At 47.0% G+C, this 14,927-nt stretch overlaps 1 protein-coding gene across 6 annotated transcripts in view; it reads left to right on the top strand.

The window, feature by feature from the left end:
• Positions 1-718: 718 nt before the first annotated feature.
• The window catches only part of birc6 (baculoviral IAP repeat containing 6), an 88,042-nt gene continuing 73,833 nt past the window's right edge, over positions 719-14,927 (top strand). For 4 of the 6 annotated variants that reach the window (XM_028988224.1, XM_028988227.1, XM_028988225.1 and 1 more), the window contains exons 1-19: positions 719-1,109; positions 3,046-3,227; positions 5,929-6,066; positions 7,605-7,798; positions 7,936-8,056; positions 8,891-8,973; positions 9,096-9,318; positions 9,405-9,568; positions 9,820-9,878; positions 10,040-11,524; positions 12,421-12,570; positions 12,768-12,993; positions 13,133-13,293; positions 13,410-13,541; positions 13,624-13,755; positions 13,855-14,018; positions 14,201-14,334; positions 14,478-14,639; positions 14,724-14,855. In XM_028988224.1, the coding sequence (XP_028844057.1) occupies positions 899-1,109; positions 3,046-3,227; positions 5,929-6,066; positions 7,605-7,798; positions 7,936-8,056; positions 8,891-8,973; positions 9,096-9,318; positions 9,405-9,568; positions 9,820-9,878; positions 10,040-11,524; positions 12,421-12,570; positions 12,768-12,993; positions 13,133-13,293; positions 13,410-13,541; positions 13,624-13,755; positions 13,855-14,018; positions 14,201-14,334; positions 14,478-14,639; positions 14,724-14,855 (4,253 nt within the window). In that variant the 5' untranslated portion in view covers positions 719-898. The remainder of the gene's footprint in view (positions 1,110-3,045; positions 3,228-5,928; positions 6,067-7,604; positions 7,799-7,935; positions 8,057-8,890; positions 8,974-9,095; positions 9,319-9,404; positions 9,569-9,819; positions 9,879-10,039; positions 11,525-12,420; positions 12,571-12,767; positions 12,994-13,132; positions 13,294-13,409; positions 13,542-13,623; positions 13,756-13,854; positions 14,019-14,200; positions 14,335-14,477; positions 14,640-14,723; positions 14,856-14,927) is intronic. The other 2 variants (XM_028988228.1, XM_028988226.1) reach the window with 1 other exon arrangement.

Below are 14,927 nucleotides of genomic sequence, written 5' to 3'. Positions count from 1 at the left end.
TCATGGAGAGAATGCCAAGAGTGTGCAAAGCAGTAATCAGAGCAAAGAAACTAGAATATAAAACATGTTTTCAGATATTTCACCTTTTTTTGTTAAGTACATTTAAGTACATGTTTAAACTGAACAGCTGTACAATTTAACAATGTAACAATTTTACAATTTAAAAAGTTTGGACACACTTGTACTTTAAGTACAAGTACATGTTAAGTACATGTTTAGCACTTGAATGAGAAGGTGTGCCCAAACCTTTGGCCTGTACTGTACATGTAAATAAGGAACCACTGACCATCTGTATTTTAGAGGGAAAAAAGTGGTCGCTCACAAATACAAGACTTCTTGGTGAATGAACATAACCTGTATTTGTCTGTGAATAAACCTGTATAAACTGTAAGAAGTAGAATTGAATGGCTATATATATCACAAAGATTCAGTTTTGAACCAGCATGTGGAAACGTCATCTTTTGGCTGCTAGACGCCCAGTGGTTGCGTTTACTGTTGTGACGAATCGCGAAGAGTCGAGTCGGAGTCAAAAGATCCGGACCGGCTCTCCGCCGCTGCGTAAACACATGCGCGCCCCCAGCGGCGCGGCGTGAGACGTGCCGCGATTCAGCCCCTACGCCGGTTCCGTACGTTCCGCCACCCAAGCGTGTGGGTGAAGCCCTGCGTTCCCCTATAACCGATGGTGAATAGCTCCTGCCGCGGCAACGGGAGGAGGAGCAGAAGCCGCGGAAGGAGAGAGTGCTGGCAGTGGCAGTACGGCGGTGGTTAGGATTCAGGTTTTCCCCACCCATCTTTTTTTTTTTTTTTAATAACCTTGTCTTCACGCAAACAGCCGCGCTAACTAGACGACAGGCGGGAGGATAAAATAAAGTTGTTGTTTTTTTTTTTTTTTTTAAAAATGGCGGCCGCGGCCTCGCCGGGCTCCTGCTCGTCCGCCTCCCCGGACTGGGTTGTGCTGAGGGACGGCTGCCTGCGCTGCGACGAGGAGGGCCTGCGGAGCCTCTCCTACCATCCGGCCCTCAACGCTATCCTGGCCGTCACGACCCGGGGGAGCATCAAAGTCATCGACGGCACCTCGGGGGCCATCCTCCAGGCCTCGGCTTTACACGGTGAGACTGATCGCCTTTAAGCTGTCAAAAACAAGCCGGAGTCCGCCGGCCGGGCCTGCTGGCCATGGCTGATCCGGCTCTGATTGTCAAGCCGGAGTCTGACCCAAAACAACGTTAGACGAGTGCCGCCGGCTGGCTTGTTGACCACCGTCCGCAGCCGGTGTTAAGATCTGACGGAAAAATGGTCGATTTAAAAAAAAAAAATAAATAATTTATTCGTAAGTAAAATGATCGTATCGACGTGCCCGAGGCTGGACACTCCTTTTGGGCGACAGGACCGAGAAGACCGAGCTTGACGTTAGCAGCGGTGCTAGCAGGTCTCGGCGAACCGCTGGAGAGCTCCGGTCGTCAGCGGCTAGACTGTCAACACGACGTTCGGTCGCTCGCTTTTCTCGAGAAGAATGGAGGAGAAGAAAAAAAAAAAAAAAAAGAGAGAATAAAGAAAATCTACATCCGATCGATCGGGGCTGACCGGCGCTTTTACGACTTCAGCGCGGTCACGCTGTAAACGAAAGTAAATTGGCGCCTGCCGGCTGCCTCGATCCCGGGGAAGTATCGACACGACAATATATCGAGATGTTGTGTCGATACACGGACGTCAAATATCGATGTTTTGTTTTTTTTGTACGCAACGTACGTCCAAAATTCACTTCTGAGTTTTGATGTTTTGGCTGAATTATTAATCTCGAATATCAACTCCGTTTTTACGTTTTCGGCGAACTGTAGAATATTGCAATATGTACAGTATCACAGTATATCGTGAGGTCCTTGCCAACACGCACCTCTAACATGAGCAGTACTTTGTATTTATACTTGGTCTGATGATCGTCATTTGTTTCCTCATATTCTCATATATCAGTGCAGGGATGAGCGTGTGAATTAATTCATGCCACACGGCCGTATGTTTACAACGTTACGTGGCTTCATAAAGATTTATTTGCTCCGTGCCGCCCTTTGTTCGTGCGACGCGCGCAACGTCCTGCGTGGTCCCGCTGACTCGATTGGCCGAGGGCGGCCCACGGCGAGGTAACGTTACGAACGGCCCCCGGAGAACGCAAACGTAGCTGCCCGCCTGTAGAGGTGTTCTGTGCAGATGATTGATTCAAGTGATAAGGCCGCGTCTGACGGAATCTAGACCGCTGGGGAAATGATATCTGTTCTTTGGACCGTTTGTCCGTCGCCTCCACGGGAAGAGATAGGTAACGTTTGCTTGGGGGAAAACGTGACGACATCTTTGCCCGTACCGGCCTTAACGGTCCCCTGACACGAACGTCTCTTTTGCTTTCATGTCGTGTCCCCCGATACTGTGTCTGAAGTCTCTTTCTGAAATTCAGCCTTGGTGCAGAATTACAGGTGCTTTGATCCCGTCCCACAATGAGATTTTCCCAGGACGCTCTGTTTCCGCGGGTCTGTAGCCTTAAATGCTAATTAGGACGAGGAGGAGAGCGGCCTACAGCAGTTCACGGACATGGCGTCATCAACACCGTTCACCAACCACAACGTTTGGCACGGACAGGAATTGGTGTCAGTGTTTTTTCCAGAACAAATAAAATGAACCCTCTGGTTCTTCAGAGTCACGCGTGAATGAACTAAAAACTATCTTTTACGTTTGGAAGCCATGACGGTCGGTGGGGATAATGTTGTAGGGGCGGGAACATCTCTAGGTGGAAAAAGCATGAGAAACTGGAGGTAGCCTTTCCCCTCATGATGTCATAAGGGGACAAAATCCAGATTAGACCGTCTGAGCTGCCGCTCTCTGAACGGTGAAGCAGAATGGCCAAAGTGCTCTTTACACCAATCGCCATTTCTAGCTACTACAGGACCATAGACAAAATAGGAGAACTCGTATTAATGTTAAATAAAATTTTCCTGAAGGCATTAATTGGTGGTTCTTATTTATTAATTTACTTTTCACATGTCCTTCTCTTTCAAACAGCAAAAAGTGGTGGCCACGTGAGGTGTCAGTACTTCCCAGCTGTAGACAAGGTCCTGTTCGTGGATGATTATGCTGTGGGCTGCCGGAAAGACCTGAATGGGATCCTGCTGCTGGACACGGCCCTCCAAGCCCCTGTCTCCAAAGCAGAGGACATGGTGCAGCTGGAGCTGCCCGTCACAGAGGTGAGACTCCGGTGATCTTGCTGGCCTTCCTACCACACCATTACCTGAACCTGTGCCGCAGGTCACATGTAGCCACACTGCGGTATCCTGGCCTTTTTTTAAGATGCTTGTGGTTATGACGCTACCTCGACGTGAGAAAAGCATCTGGAGAAAATGTAAAAAGTCAGGCAGGCCGGGATCTCTTTCAGAACCCTAAATCCAGTGAGCTAATCCGAGCCAAAAGTTGATTGAGTTACTTTATGCTTTGCAATGTTGAAAAACTGGTTTCACAGCATGGAAGGAGAGAGAATCTCGTTTTGAGGTTCTTAAAGAGAGCCACTGTCTCATTACGGGTGCTAGAAGCCTATGAACCAGAAGACCCAGGTTCAAACCCCACATACTACCATTGTGTCCCTGAGCAAGACACTTAATCCTCAGTGTCTCCAGGGGGGGGCTGTCCCTGTAAATCGCTCTGGATAAGGGTGTCCGGTAAATGCCGTAAATGTAAATGAAATATAATTGTAATGGACAATGACTCTGATTCGTTTATTATTGTAATCATTGTTTCATGCTCTTGTCTCTGTTGTGGGGTGCATTTGTTATGGCCAATACAGCAGAAGAAAATCAGGTTAATTGCGTTCTATTGGAACTATTCCATTGATTTTATTTGTTTTGACCATGAAAAGGTTCAACCAGTGCCTTTCGGGTAAAGTAGCCTGCCAGAATTGTACAGTAATGCAGAATCAACACAGGCATCCCGGCTTCTGCCAGGGCTCATGACACTTAAGTCTGATGAGTTAATGGATGTTCATTGGCATTGTGTAGGATGGCTTAATTCTAACTCAATTACACTTCCAGTATCCTTTTGGGTGGCCCAACAGCATAATCGGTAGTAAAAAAATCATGAACTAAACAGAACTGTGCTCCAAGCCGACCAGGAGCTTGACAAATAGCAGCTGTCTTTCGCTTTGCACTACACTTAACCTGACAGTCATTTAGTTCATGCTTGTCAGAAGCTTTTATCTCAAACACAAGTCAATAGAAGGAAAGATCAGACAAGGTACAAGCTTAACAAAGAGAATTTCTTTAAAAGTATGTAAGTGTGTGTTAATCAAGCGCTTATATAGTATTAATATGCAATATGATGTCTATATTTGACTATAACAGTGATCACATGTATGCAGGCCCATGGCATATGAAGAAAAAGTGCACTTTTGCATTTCTTTCTGTTGTAAATAAATTCAGTGCATATTGATTAACTTGCCCTTGCTCAGGAATTGCTGTTCCTGCCAGTCTGCTTTTTTTTTTTTTTTTTTTTTTAATGAAAATTTGAGCGGAAAATTTTGTTCTCAGGAAACGGAATCCCTCGTTTCCTCCTGGGTGGGCGGCTCCTTTAATGATTAAACCAACTCTGAAGAAGGCAACCAGTCCGCTCTGCTCACCATCATTATCCCTCAGCCCCATGCCGCAAACATTTTGCCTCTTGCCACGCAGGCTGAAATAAGACAAGTGTAATGTACATCCTGGAAGAGGCCGTTTTTTTGGGGGGGTTTTTTTCGCCCGTTCGCGTTTCAACCAAACGATTTCAGTTGCTGAGCTCGGTTTTCAAGGTTAAACCGGCGAAATAAAATAAACCACGGCTACTGTGGAATTCCAGGCCCTCGTTTTTGTCTGTTTAATGTACCCACTGTAAATGATAGTTATTTCACAAGTTATAATTAAGCCACATTGAAAGCGCGGAGCCTTGAATCCAGATTTGGCACGCGTTGCTAAGGGCGCGTTCACGCCTTCGTACGTTTGCCTTGGTCCAAATCGGTCGGTGAGTTTGTGAGATCGGATCATTTTCTTACTGGTTCGGATTCCTTTCACACAGGGAAAAATCCAAGCGAAACGAAACGCGGCGTCTCAAATCACACGTAAACTTTCTGTCTCCTGATTGGTCAGATGTACCGCCGTGGGATTAAAAAAAAAAAAAAAAAAAGTAAATACAGGAAGCAGATCTGCTGTTGTGTGGACCATGATTGCGTGAAATAGGAGGGACATGGTTGATCCCTGGCGATCTTATATTATGTCACATGCCTTTACCGCATGAAACATACATTTTGGAAATGTAGCACGCTGACGCGCTGGAGTCACCATAACAAGGCAACGCAGGAGGTGGCGTGAATTAATCGTATGGAACTCTGGGGGGGAAAAAAAACGTAATTCGCTGTTCCAAAAAAACACGTTGTAGCGTTTGGTAATTTGGTGTCAAATTTTGGTTTGGCTGAGTTTGCGGGTCTGATTCGAATCAAGCCCGCCTCTCTTTGTGGGGCTCGTGTGGCGGTTTTGTTGCGATTACGGTGTTCACACCGGACCAAAATAAGCACGTTGGTGCAGGGGTGGCCTAGCGGTTAAGGAAGTGGCCCCATAATCAGAAGGTTGCCGGTTCGAATCCCTATCCTCCAAGGTGCCACTTAGGTGCCACTGAGCAAAGCCCCGCTCCCCGGGCGCCTGTCATTTCACTGTGCGCACCGTGTGCTGTGCTGCTGTGTATCACAAGTGACAATCACTTCACTTCACATTGTAAAAATACAGTTCCCAGTTTTTAGCCGTGGATTTAAGGCTTGTCAGGATGTTTGTGTGTGTGTGTGATATATGTATACGTATCTGCTTGCTCTCTGGCAGCACCTTTGTTCCCTGCTCCAACTTCTCATTCTATTCATTTGCCATGTTTGTCCAGGCCCAGCAGATACTTTCTGCTTGTCTGGAGAAGGTGGACGTGTCCAACACAGAGGGATATGACCTGTTCCTCACACAGCTCAAGGAAGGCCTGAAGAATACCTCACACGAGACTGCCGCCAATCACAAAGTGGCCAAGGTGGGTGGGCTTGATGGCTGGACAGCTGCCTGACCTTCGCTGGGGTTCAGAGGTCAAGGAGCTGCTGCTCCATCTGGGGATGTGTCCAGCCCAGAGCTACTCAGCTGATGAAAGCCGGTCTTAACAATTATATATCTTTTGGTAAAGGGGTTTCTCTCCAAGCATTCATAGAGGCAGCTCTTAAGGATGCAGCAGTTCTTTGGAATGGAAAAGCTTTCAATTATTTTCTGCTCCATTTTATTCAGATTTTACTTTAAGTTTTTATGTTATCTTACTTTGACATTATGGAAAACTCGCCCTTCTCTGAGTGCATAGATTGCAGCACAATACACACAGACACACACACAGCAGACACTGCAGACCTCATCGGCATATCAATAGCTGGAACTGGGAGCAGGCACAGATACCAATCTCCTCTCTCAGTGCCTGGTTTCCTCCCCTGACGGCGGAGCACATCAGCCGGACGCAGTCAGTGGGTCCGGGCGATGTGTAGTGCCAGGGCTTCGGTGTCGTGCACCTCCTGCAGACTCTAATGTTAAAGAGCCGGGCAGTGTCGCTCGCTGCGGTGACAGGACCGACTTGGCTGACCGGCTGCCCGATTCTGTTCTGGGACATGTTGTCCAAGTATAATGTGGATTTTCTAGTATTGTTTTATGTTACAAAAAAAAAACATACTCAACAGCCATGTACTGTCATGTAGGGACGTCCCTGGAGATGTCCTTCAAGTCACTCGTCCAGGACATTCAGTCATCTCTGCCTTGTGGTGTTTCTAAATACCATAGATCATTGTACAGAGCTCTGGGGTTCGTTTGCTTTTTCTCTATTTGTCCTTCCCTCCAATCAGCGCGGCGTTGCAGTTCCCCTGCTTTACCTTCACGTGTTTGCAATGGGTGGACGAGCCCTGAACCAGTGGGACCCAGTTAGACCAGTCCTCAAGGAGCAGGCCTGAATTAGAAAGCACCTGACCTGCACACCGTACTGTGTGCACAGTAAGGTCGTAGGTAGAAAGGGGGGGAGAGAGAATCACAATTTCAATGCACGTACGTAAACCGAGTAAGTACATGTTTGTTTATTGGAATTAGAGCCCCAGCAATAACAATATTCCCAAAATACACTCTAAATTATGGATTAAATCCTAAATCGCACGTTATTATTTAGGCCTATTCGGGCTTTGTTATTAATGTTATTGAGGCGGCACGATGAAAACGAAAGTGTATGGGACTAAATTGCGCAATCCTCGTTTTAAGTTTTCAGCTTGATGGGTGAATTTTTTCTGTGCGCCACATGAAAGGCTCCCTTATGGGGGAAGTGGGCAGCGTTTTGGCACCGTAGCCTGAAACCAACCTGCTTTTCTCTTGGCTCATACTCAATTGAAAGAGCTGCGGCAGTGCTCAGCCGATGGAACCAGCTCCCCACCCCTCCACACCGGCCTCCCATTCACGTTGGCACATTGGCAGCGACCTCCTTTATCCCGGTGTTGGCACAATAATGGCCGTTTTCTTGAAAACTTCTGTGTTGCTGTTCCTCCTCTACTCTAGTGGGCGACGGTGACGTTCCATCTCCCGCACCACGTGATCAAGCTGGTAGCAAGTGCCATCGTGAACGAGCTGAAGAAGATAAACCAGAACGTCGCTGCCTTGTCTGTGGCCTCGTCCATCATGGACAGGCTCTCCTACCTCTTACCCAGTGCGCGGCCCGAGCTCGGGGTGGGACCCGGACGCTCTGTAGATAGGTGAGTGGTTTCGTCCCGGTACTTACTCAGTGCCATATCGAGCGTATCGGTAAGTCACATGACTGCTTAACAAAGCGCTTTCCTTGTCGAATAAAGTTTGAGCTGTTTAATTTATTTTATTTTTTGGCCGGTTGTAGATCATTAATGTATAGTGAGGCAAACAGGAGAGAAACCTTCACATCCTGGCCCCATGCTGGCTATCGCTGGGCACAGCCAGATCCCATGGCCCAAGCAGGTTTCTACCATCAGGTAGGCAGTGTAAGGACAAATCCCAAACCTACTTTCAAACTCTGCTTTTCTGTGCTGTGTGTGTGTGTGTGGCTTTTCCTTACCCTCTTTTTTTTTTTTTTTTTTTTTAATGTGTCTATTTGTTTTGGCTTTTGTGCTTTTTTTTTTTTTTTTTTTTTTTTTTTTTTTTGTGCATTTTTATTTTTATTTATATTTTTTACTATATATATATATATAAATAACATACAAAGATTGGGTGATATTGCAGTAGAGTATTATAGGAAAAATGGCAATTTATTCATATTCGAAGAACATTAATGATAATAACGTGTGCAATTCTAAACCCAACAACCTTTCCACATAATAATGTGCTTTCATTTTAAAATGAAACTGGTGATCAAACTTTTTTTTTTTTTTTTTTTTTTTATCCTGCTTTGGGAATCCCCTACATTTCTTGAATCCCACTGTGGCCGGTATGGTAATACCCCCTGGACTAACCATTAAAACCTAGACGATAAGTGTGTGTTTCTATGGCGATGCCACAGCTCCTCTTGACCATGCACCCTGTTGTCATGCCAACTGACCAAGCAAGGGAAAGCTTCATATGAGGATGTTTCCCAAGACATTAGACTGTCTCACTTTCATTGGATTTATATGTTTCTGGACTGATTTTTTATTTATTTATTTTTATATATATTTTTATGAATAATTAATTTGTAAATGAATTCTTTTTTTTCCCCTGATATGTACGAGCGTAAACAAAATCTAATACTTTCCAAATGCAATTTCGAATGCACTAAAGAATAAATACATAAAAAAAACATCCTTGAGTGCTGCTGGTACAGACTTCCCTCCTCTCTTTAGCCTGCTTCCACAGGTGACGACCGGGCCATGTGTTTTACCTGCAGCGTATGTCTGGTGTGCTGGGAGCCCACAGATGAGCCGTGGTGAGTAGAACCCACACTGTGTGGGTTAACACGCGTTAACCATACTACAGTAATCTTTTTATATATATATATATATATATTTTAAATTGTTTACTATATGTCTTTTCTTTCCGTGTCACCAGGTCAGAACACGAGCGACATTCCCCCAACTGTCCATTTGTTAAGGGCGAGCACACTCAGAATGTTCCACTGTCAGTCACGCTGGCAACCAGTCCCGCTCAGTTCCCTAGTCTGGACGGCTCAGATAAGATCGCCTGTTATGGGTTTGGCAGTTGCCCACACTTCCTGGCTGCTGCCACCAAGAGGGGCAAGATCTGTATATGGGACGTATCCAAGCTGATGAAGGTTGGTTTGAAATTTGAATGTGTGGGACACTCCTACAAAAATAGTCTTTCATGTGCTGCCTAACAAACAATTGCCATTTTGCACAGGTGCACTTGAAATTTGAGATCAACCCATACGATCCGGTGATATTACGGCAGCTAATCCTCTCGGGGAGCGAGCAGGGACTGGGGACAGAGTCCAGGAGGCCAACTCTTGCCTGGCTGGAGGACTCCTCCAGTTGTTCAGATTTACCAAAACTAGAAGGGGACAGGTAAGAGGTGCATTAGGAATCTCTGGTTCAAGGGGACCTCATTGGCTCCTTGGCAGTTGGGGATTTGAACTCGCAACCTTTCGATTACGAAAGGTTAATTGTCCTCCATTTTTGACAGCACCACCAGGTGATAAACGCAGCTTTTTATAAATATACCAGCTATAAGCTCTCAATTAGAACAATTATGTGTTACTGTAATTTCTAAGACCAATTCGACCGGGTTAACCGGGTGTTCTCTTGTTGCCTTCCAGTGATGATCAGTTGGAGGACTCGGACAGTGAAGATCATTCCAGGTCGGAGTCAGTCACAGGTATTGGCTCAATGAAGACCCCCTCTTCATTGCTGTGTCAGATCTCTCATTTGTTGTGTGCTCAACAAAGATCTGCTGAGGCTGCTCACTGCTCTCTTGTTGACTGGGTCTTAATATTGTTCCCACAAAGAATTTGCGTAAGCATTTAGCTTTCTTTCCAGGACATCCGTCCCAGAAGGAGAGCATGGAGGTGAGCCTGGGAGTGACTGCGCTGAGCGTTCTGCAGCAGCCTGAGAAGCTGCAGTGGGAGCTGGTGGCAAGCGTGCTGGAGGACACCGTAAAGGACCTGGAGGAGCTGGGGGCCAACCCCTCCCTGTCACAGGCCAAGTCCGAAAAGTGCAAGGAGAAGGCCCCGGAGCACCACAACATTCCCTTCCCCTGCCTGCTGACCGGCGGCATCCTCAGCTACCGGTCGGCAGCAAGCTCCCCGCTGGGCAGCGGTCCCCCCAAATGCCGCTTGATGGACGGCCCGCTAAGGACTCTGAGCCCCGCGACGGATGCCACCGCTGCCCCTGACCAGGGTCCTATGGAGATAGAAGCATGCCATGCTTCAGTGGACCTGGGCTCTCCAAACCCCTCTGCCACAAACTCCTCCCCACCAATCAGGCGGACTATTCCTGTGTTGTTGCTCTACAGCATCAAGGAGGTGGAGGAGAAGGTTTCAGGCAAAGTGTTGATGAGCAGCCTAATGACCAAGGGACTGAACGATGAGGGCTTCACCGTGCCGCAGATCATTGAGATGGAGTTTGACACACACGAGCAGCTGCTGCTACAGGACCCGCCCATCACCTACATCCAGCAGTTTGCTGATGCCGCAAACCTTGGCCCTCTGGATGGCGACAAATGGGGCTCGGCCGCACCTCGGCCAGGCACCTTGGTGCAGTGCTTGAGGCTGCCAAAGCAGCTGGAGGAGGAGAACCTCTACGTCGACTCCATCACGCCCTGCGGCGATGGCCTCCACCTGCTGGTGGGGCTGCAGCCCTGCTCTGTGGAGTCGCTGAGTGCCATGAACCAGGTGGAGGCGCTTAACAACCTCAACCGCTTGCACTCGGCCCTGTGCAGCCGCCGGAAGGGCGAGTTGCAGCCCCTGCCCACCTTGGCCAACGGCCACGAGGCTCACCCAGAGGCCGCCTCCCACCCACAGACGCCGCTCATCCTGCCTCCTGACCAGCAGCCGTCTCGGTCACTGGCTGGCCCGAGCAGCGGCGGAGGTGGCTACCTGGTACTCTACAAACTCAACTACTCCACCCGCATCGTGACTTTGGAGGAGGAGCCGGTGAAGGTGCAGCAAATTCGGGACCCGCGCGATGCGGTCACGTCCCTCATCCTTCTGCCGCCAGATGTTCTGGACGGCCGGGAAGAGGACTGTGACGAAACGTCGGATGACGTGCCTCCCGGACTCAAAAATGGCCTGGGTGGTGGTCAGGGACCTGCAGTTGGTGCTTGCTTGGCAAACTCCGCCTCGCCTGCCAAGGAGAAACTGGTGGTGACCACGCAGGCTGGCTACATCATGGTCCTGGACCTGTCCACTCTGGAGGTGCTGGCCAAGGTGGAGCCGTCTATTAAGGAGGGCACCGATGAGGTGGATCCTTTCGTGTCCGTGACCTACTGTTCCGGGACTGACCGGCTGTGTGCTTGCACTAAAGGTAAGCTGCTTCTGGAAGATCGAAGTGTTCGTGAAGCAAGGTGACATCTTTTAGTACTATGGTGGTTTGGTTTGGTGTAAGATTCCATAGCAGAAGGAAATCTGTAAATTGCACAATGATTTAATCAGATTTTGATTTTGATGTTAATTAATATCTGCACATAAGTACACATAAAGGCGTACATAAATGAACATGAACTGTTGGTTGACCCAATGAATTACCCAAAGGATAAAAAATACCACAATTCAAGACTAACTTCTTGTGTTTAGTTGTAATCAAGCAATGTGTGTGTGTGTGTGTGTGTGTGTGTGTGTGTGTGTGTGTGTGTGCTTTATACAAAACCCAGCAAACATTAGTTGCAGTTGAGCGGAATATGGTGAAAGCGTCACCCAACCTCCATATTCGAAATGTGAATATCAGTACCACTGTGTCTCTGCTCACATGTCTCTTTCTACACGTCTGCCTCTGAGCTCACGGTTTTGGTCTAGGGTTTGAAATAACCCATTTGGTAGATCTCCTCTTCTAATTAATAAATACCTTTGCAGCTTAGTCAGTGAAAACCGATGGATGGACAATGTTTATACATTATGCATACCAGCAATATTACAGAGCAGAATATTTTTTCATTTCCTGTATATCACACCATATACAAATGTGTAAATGATTAAATAATGCAGTGATTAAATAATGTATTCAGTTTGGGACCATTTTTTTCTTCTCTCAATTTCTTTTAATCTCCCCAAATTTTATGTCTCCAATTCTGTTCATTTTTGTATTTTAAATAGCTGGTGCATGTGTTTTTGGTTCCATAGTAAATATAATATTCTCAGTTAAATATTACAAGTAGAGCAGGCGAGGGTTTTCTTGTCCTGCATTAATGATTGCTTCCTGTTTAGGTGGAGAACTTCATTTCCTTCAAATTGGAGGTGTGTTTGATGATATTGATGACGCCGACATTTTCGTCGATGGCCCTCTTTCTAAAGGAGCCGAGCAGCTTGCTGAAGGGACAAAGCAGTCCTCCAACCCCTCAAGCCCAGGGATCACAGGTTTGATCAGTGTTTTATCCCATGATAAATAGCTATCCCTAACCCTAACCCAAAATGTCATGGGACCTTTAACACAGTAAAATTAATTTATAAACAGCTACAAATTTGGTTTAAGGATGAGAGGGGATTGTGCCCATTTAAAAACAATTGTCTGTTGAAGGAGTGTCACTTTTTTTGTGATTTACTGTGTTTTGCAGGGGTTGATCTGCTGGTGGACCAGCCAATGAGAGTGGAGAGTCTATCGTCTTTGGTGGAGCTGACCCGGTTTGAGACGCTTACCCCTCGATTCTCTGCCACAGTACCACCCTGTTGGGTAGAGGTACAACAGGAGCAGCAGCAGCGTCGCCACCCACAGCATCTCCATCAGCAGCACCACGGAGATGCAGCACAGCACACACGCACATGGAAACTTCAGAGTGACAGGTCTGAATGAATGTTCATTGCAGGATTGTTTAATTGATAAAAATCTTCTTAATTATAACTAATTACATGCTTCTTATCATGCTTCGTAGTATTTGTGGCAGTATAAAGGTCTGAGTTTGCGTTTGTGGTTTCTCTGCAGCTCCAGCTGGGATGAACATGTGTTTGAACTGGTCCTCCCCAAAGCCTGTATGGTTGGCCATGTAGACTTCAAGTTTGTGATGAACGCCAACATTACTAACATTCCTCAGATCCAAATCACCCTGCTGAAGAACAAGGCCCCGGGGCTTGGCAAGGTCAACGGTGAGTTCGGCGGTGAACTAAATGATCATTACCAGCCCAAATATCAAGATGGCTGATAATAGTTGACAGATGGCAATTGCGGTCTGACTGCCTGTTGCCGCGCCGTTTGTTTGCAGAGACTGCGGTGGACCGGCCAATCTCTTTCCCTCTATCTCACATGCTTCACACCAACGGGGAGAGAAATGGCCAGGCGATTTTACACGACTTCGCCGAAGACATCCAGTTCATGGACGTTGAAGAGCCACTGGGTAATTTCAGCTCATGAAGTGGGATTCCAGAGCTAGACCACGACACTCATTTTTGTTTCTTTCTGCTTCTAAACCTTGTTAGGTTCAAGGCTCTGTGCCTTTCTTGAAGAGCATAAGGAGGATATTCTCTGTGGCCCTGTATGGTTGGCTAGTGGACTGGATCTCTCCGGCCATGCTGGGATGTTGAGTTTAACAAGCCCCAAGCTTGTCAAAGGTCAACCGCAAGATTCGTATAACAGATTGAATCAAGCTGTGGCGATTTTATGTATGCAAATGAGGAAAAGCTGACTCCATACGTTCTTTGATTGGGCAGGCATGGCTGGGGGGAAGTACCGCTCATTTCTGGTGCACATTAAGGCAGTGAGCGACAAGGGAATGGAGGAGACTGTCAGGCCTGTGGTCAGGATGCCCTCGAAGCCTCAGAGCAGCCGGGCTCAGTCCCTGTCCTCGTTGCTACAGCGAGCTCAGGCCACTAAGGTATACACGCGCTCAGCATGTCATTACATTTTGACCATTTTTTATGTCTAAAAGCCCGAACAGTTTTGCAGTAAACACATATTTGTGTTTTGACATAACATAGTATCTTAGCATGCCATTGCATTGTCCTCATGGATACTCCTCCCACATGGTTTTACCTCATTGGTTTTGTCTCCATCCAGGAAAAGGCTTCAACCTCTAAAGTGGAGGCACCGCCTGCATCGAAAAAACCTGACAACTTAAGAGGGTGTGACCTGCTTCAGGAGGTGTCCGTCACAATCAGGAGGTTTAAGAAGACCTCAATACCCAAAGAAAGGTACGAACCTCACCCTGACAAATGAGCAGCACTGTGTTTTAGCTAAAAAATAACTATTAGCTATTAAGTGCCATTTTTTTGAATGGGCTGTTTTTGTAATGGAGTAAAAATTAAAAATGATTCTGTTGACTGGCGTGTTTTAGAGTCCAGCGATGTGCCATGCTCCAGTTCCCAGAGTTTCACGAAAAGCTACTGAGTGGCCTGTGCAAGCGCTCAGAGGAGGGTCCAGGCTCTGAGCACGCTCAGAGTCTTATCCTGGACATCCTCTGCTGGTTGGCCGGGGTGTATTCCAATGGACCCTGCAGGTAAGAGCTGTCCAAGATAAGCTCAGCATGTCACACTTTTGCTGTAATTGCTTGTAACCTGCAGTGTACGGTCCTGCCTTTTAGTGTCAGAGAAGGGAAGGAAGGTCTTCTGACCAAGACCAGGAAGTGCCTCACGGACATTATCAGGGTCTGCTTCTTCCAAGCTGGGCGTAGTATAGCCCACAAATGCGCACGCTTTCTTGCACTTTGTATTAGGTAAGGGAGAGACCCCCGTGAGAAACCCAGGATGATAAAATACATGTGATTTAATGACAGGGTGTGTGTTCT

This window comes from Denticeps clupeoides, chromosome 8, assembly GCF_900700375.1.
Source record: "Denticeps clupeoides chromosome 8, fDenClu1.1, whole genome shotgun sequence".
NCBI lineage: Eukaryota > Metazoa > Chordata > Actinopteri > Clupeiformes > Denticipitidae > Denticeps > Denticeps clupeoides.
Note: the sequence above shows the minus strand (reverse complement) of the source record. Positions and strands in the feature narration are given on the sequence as shown.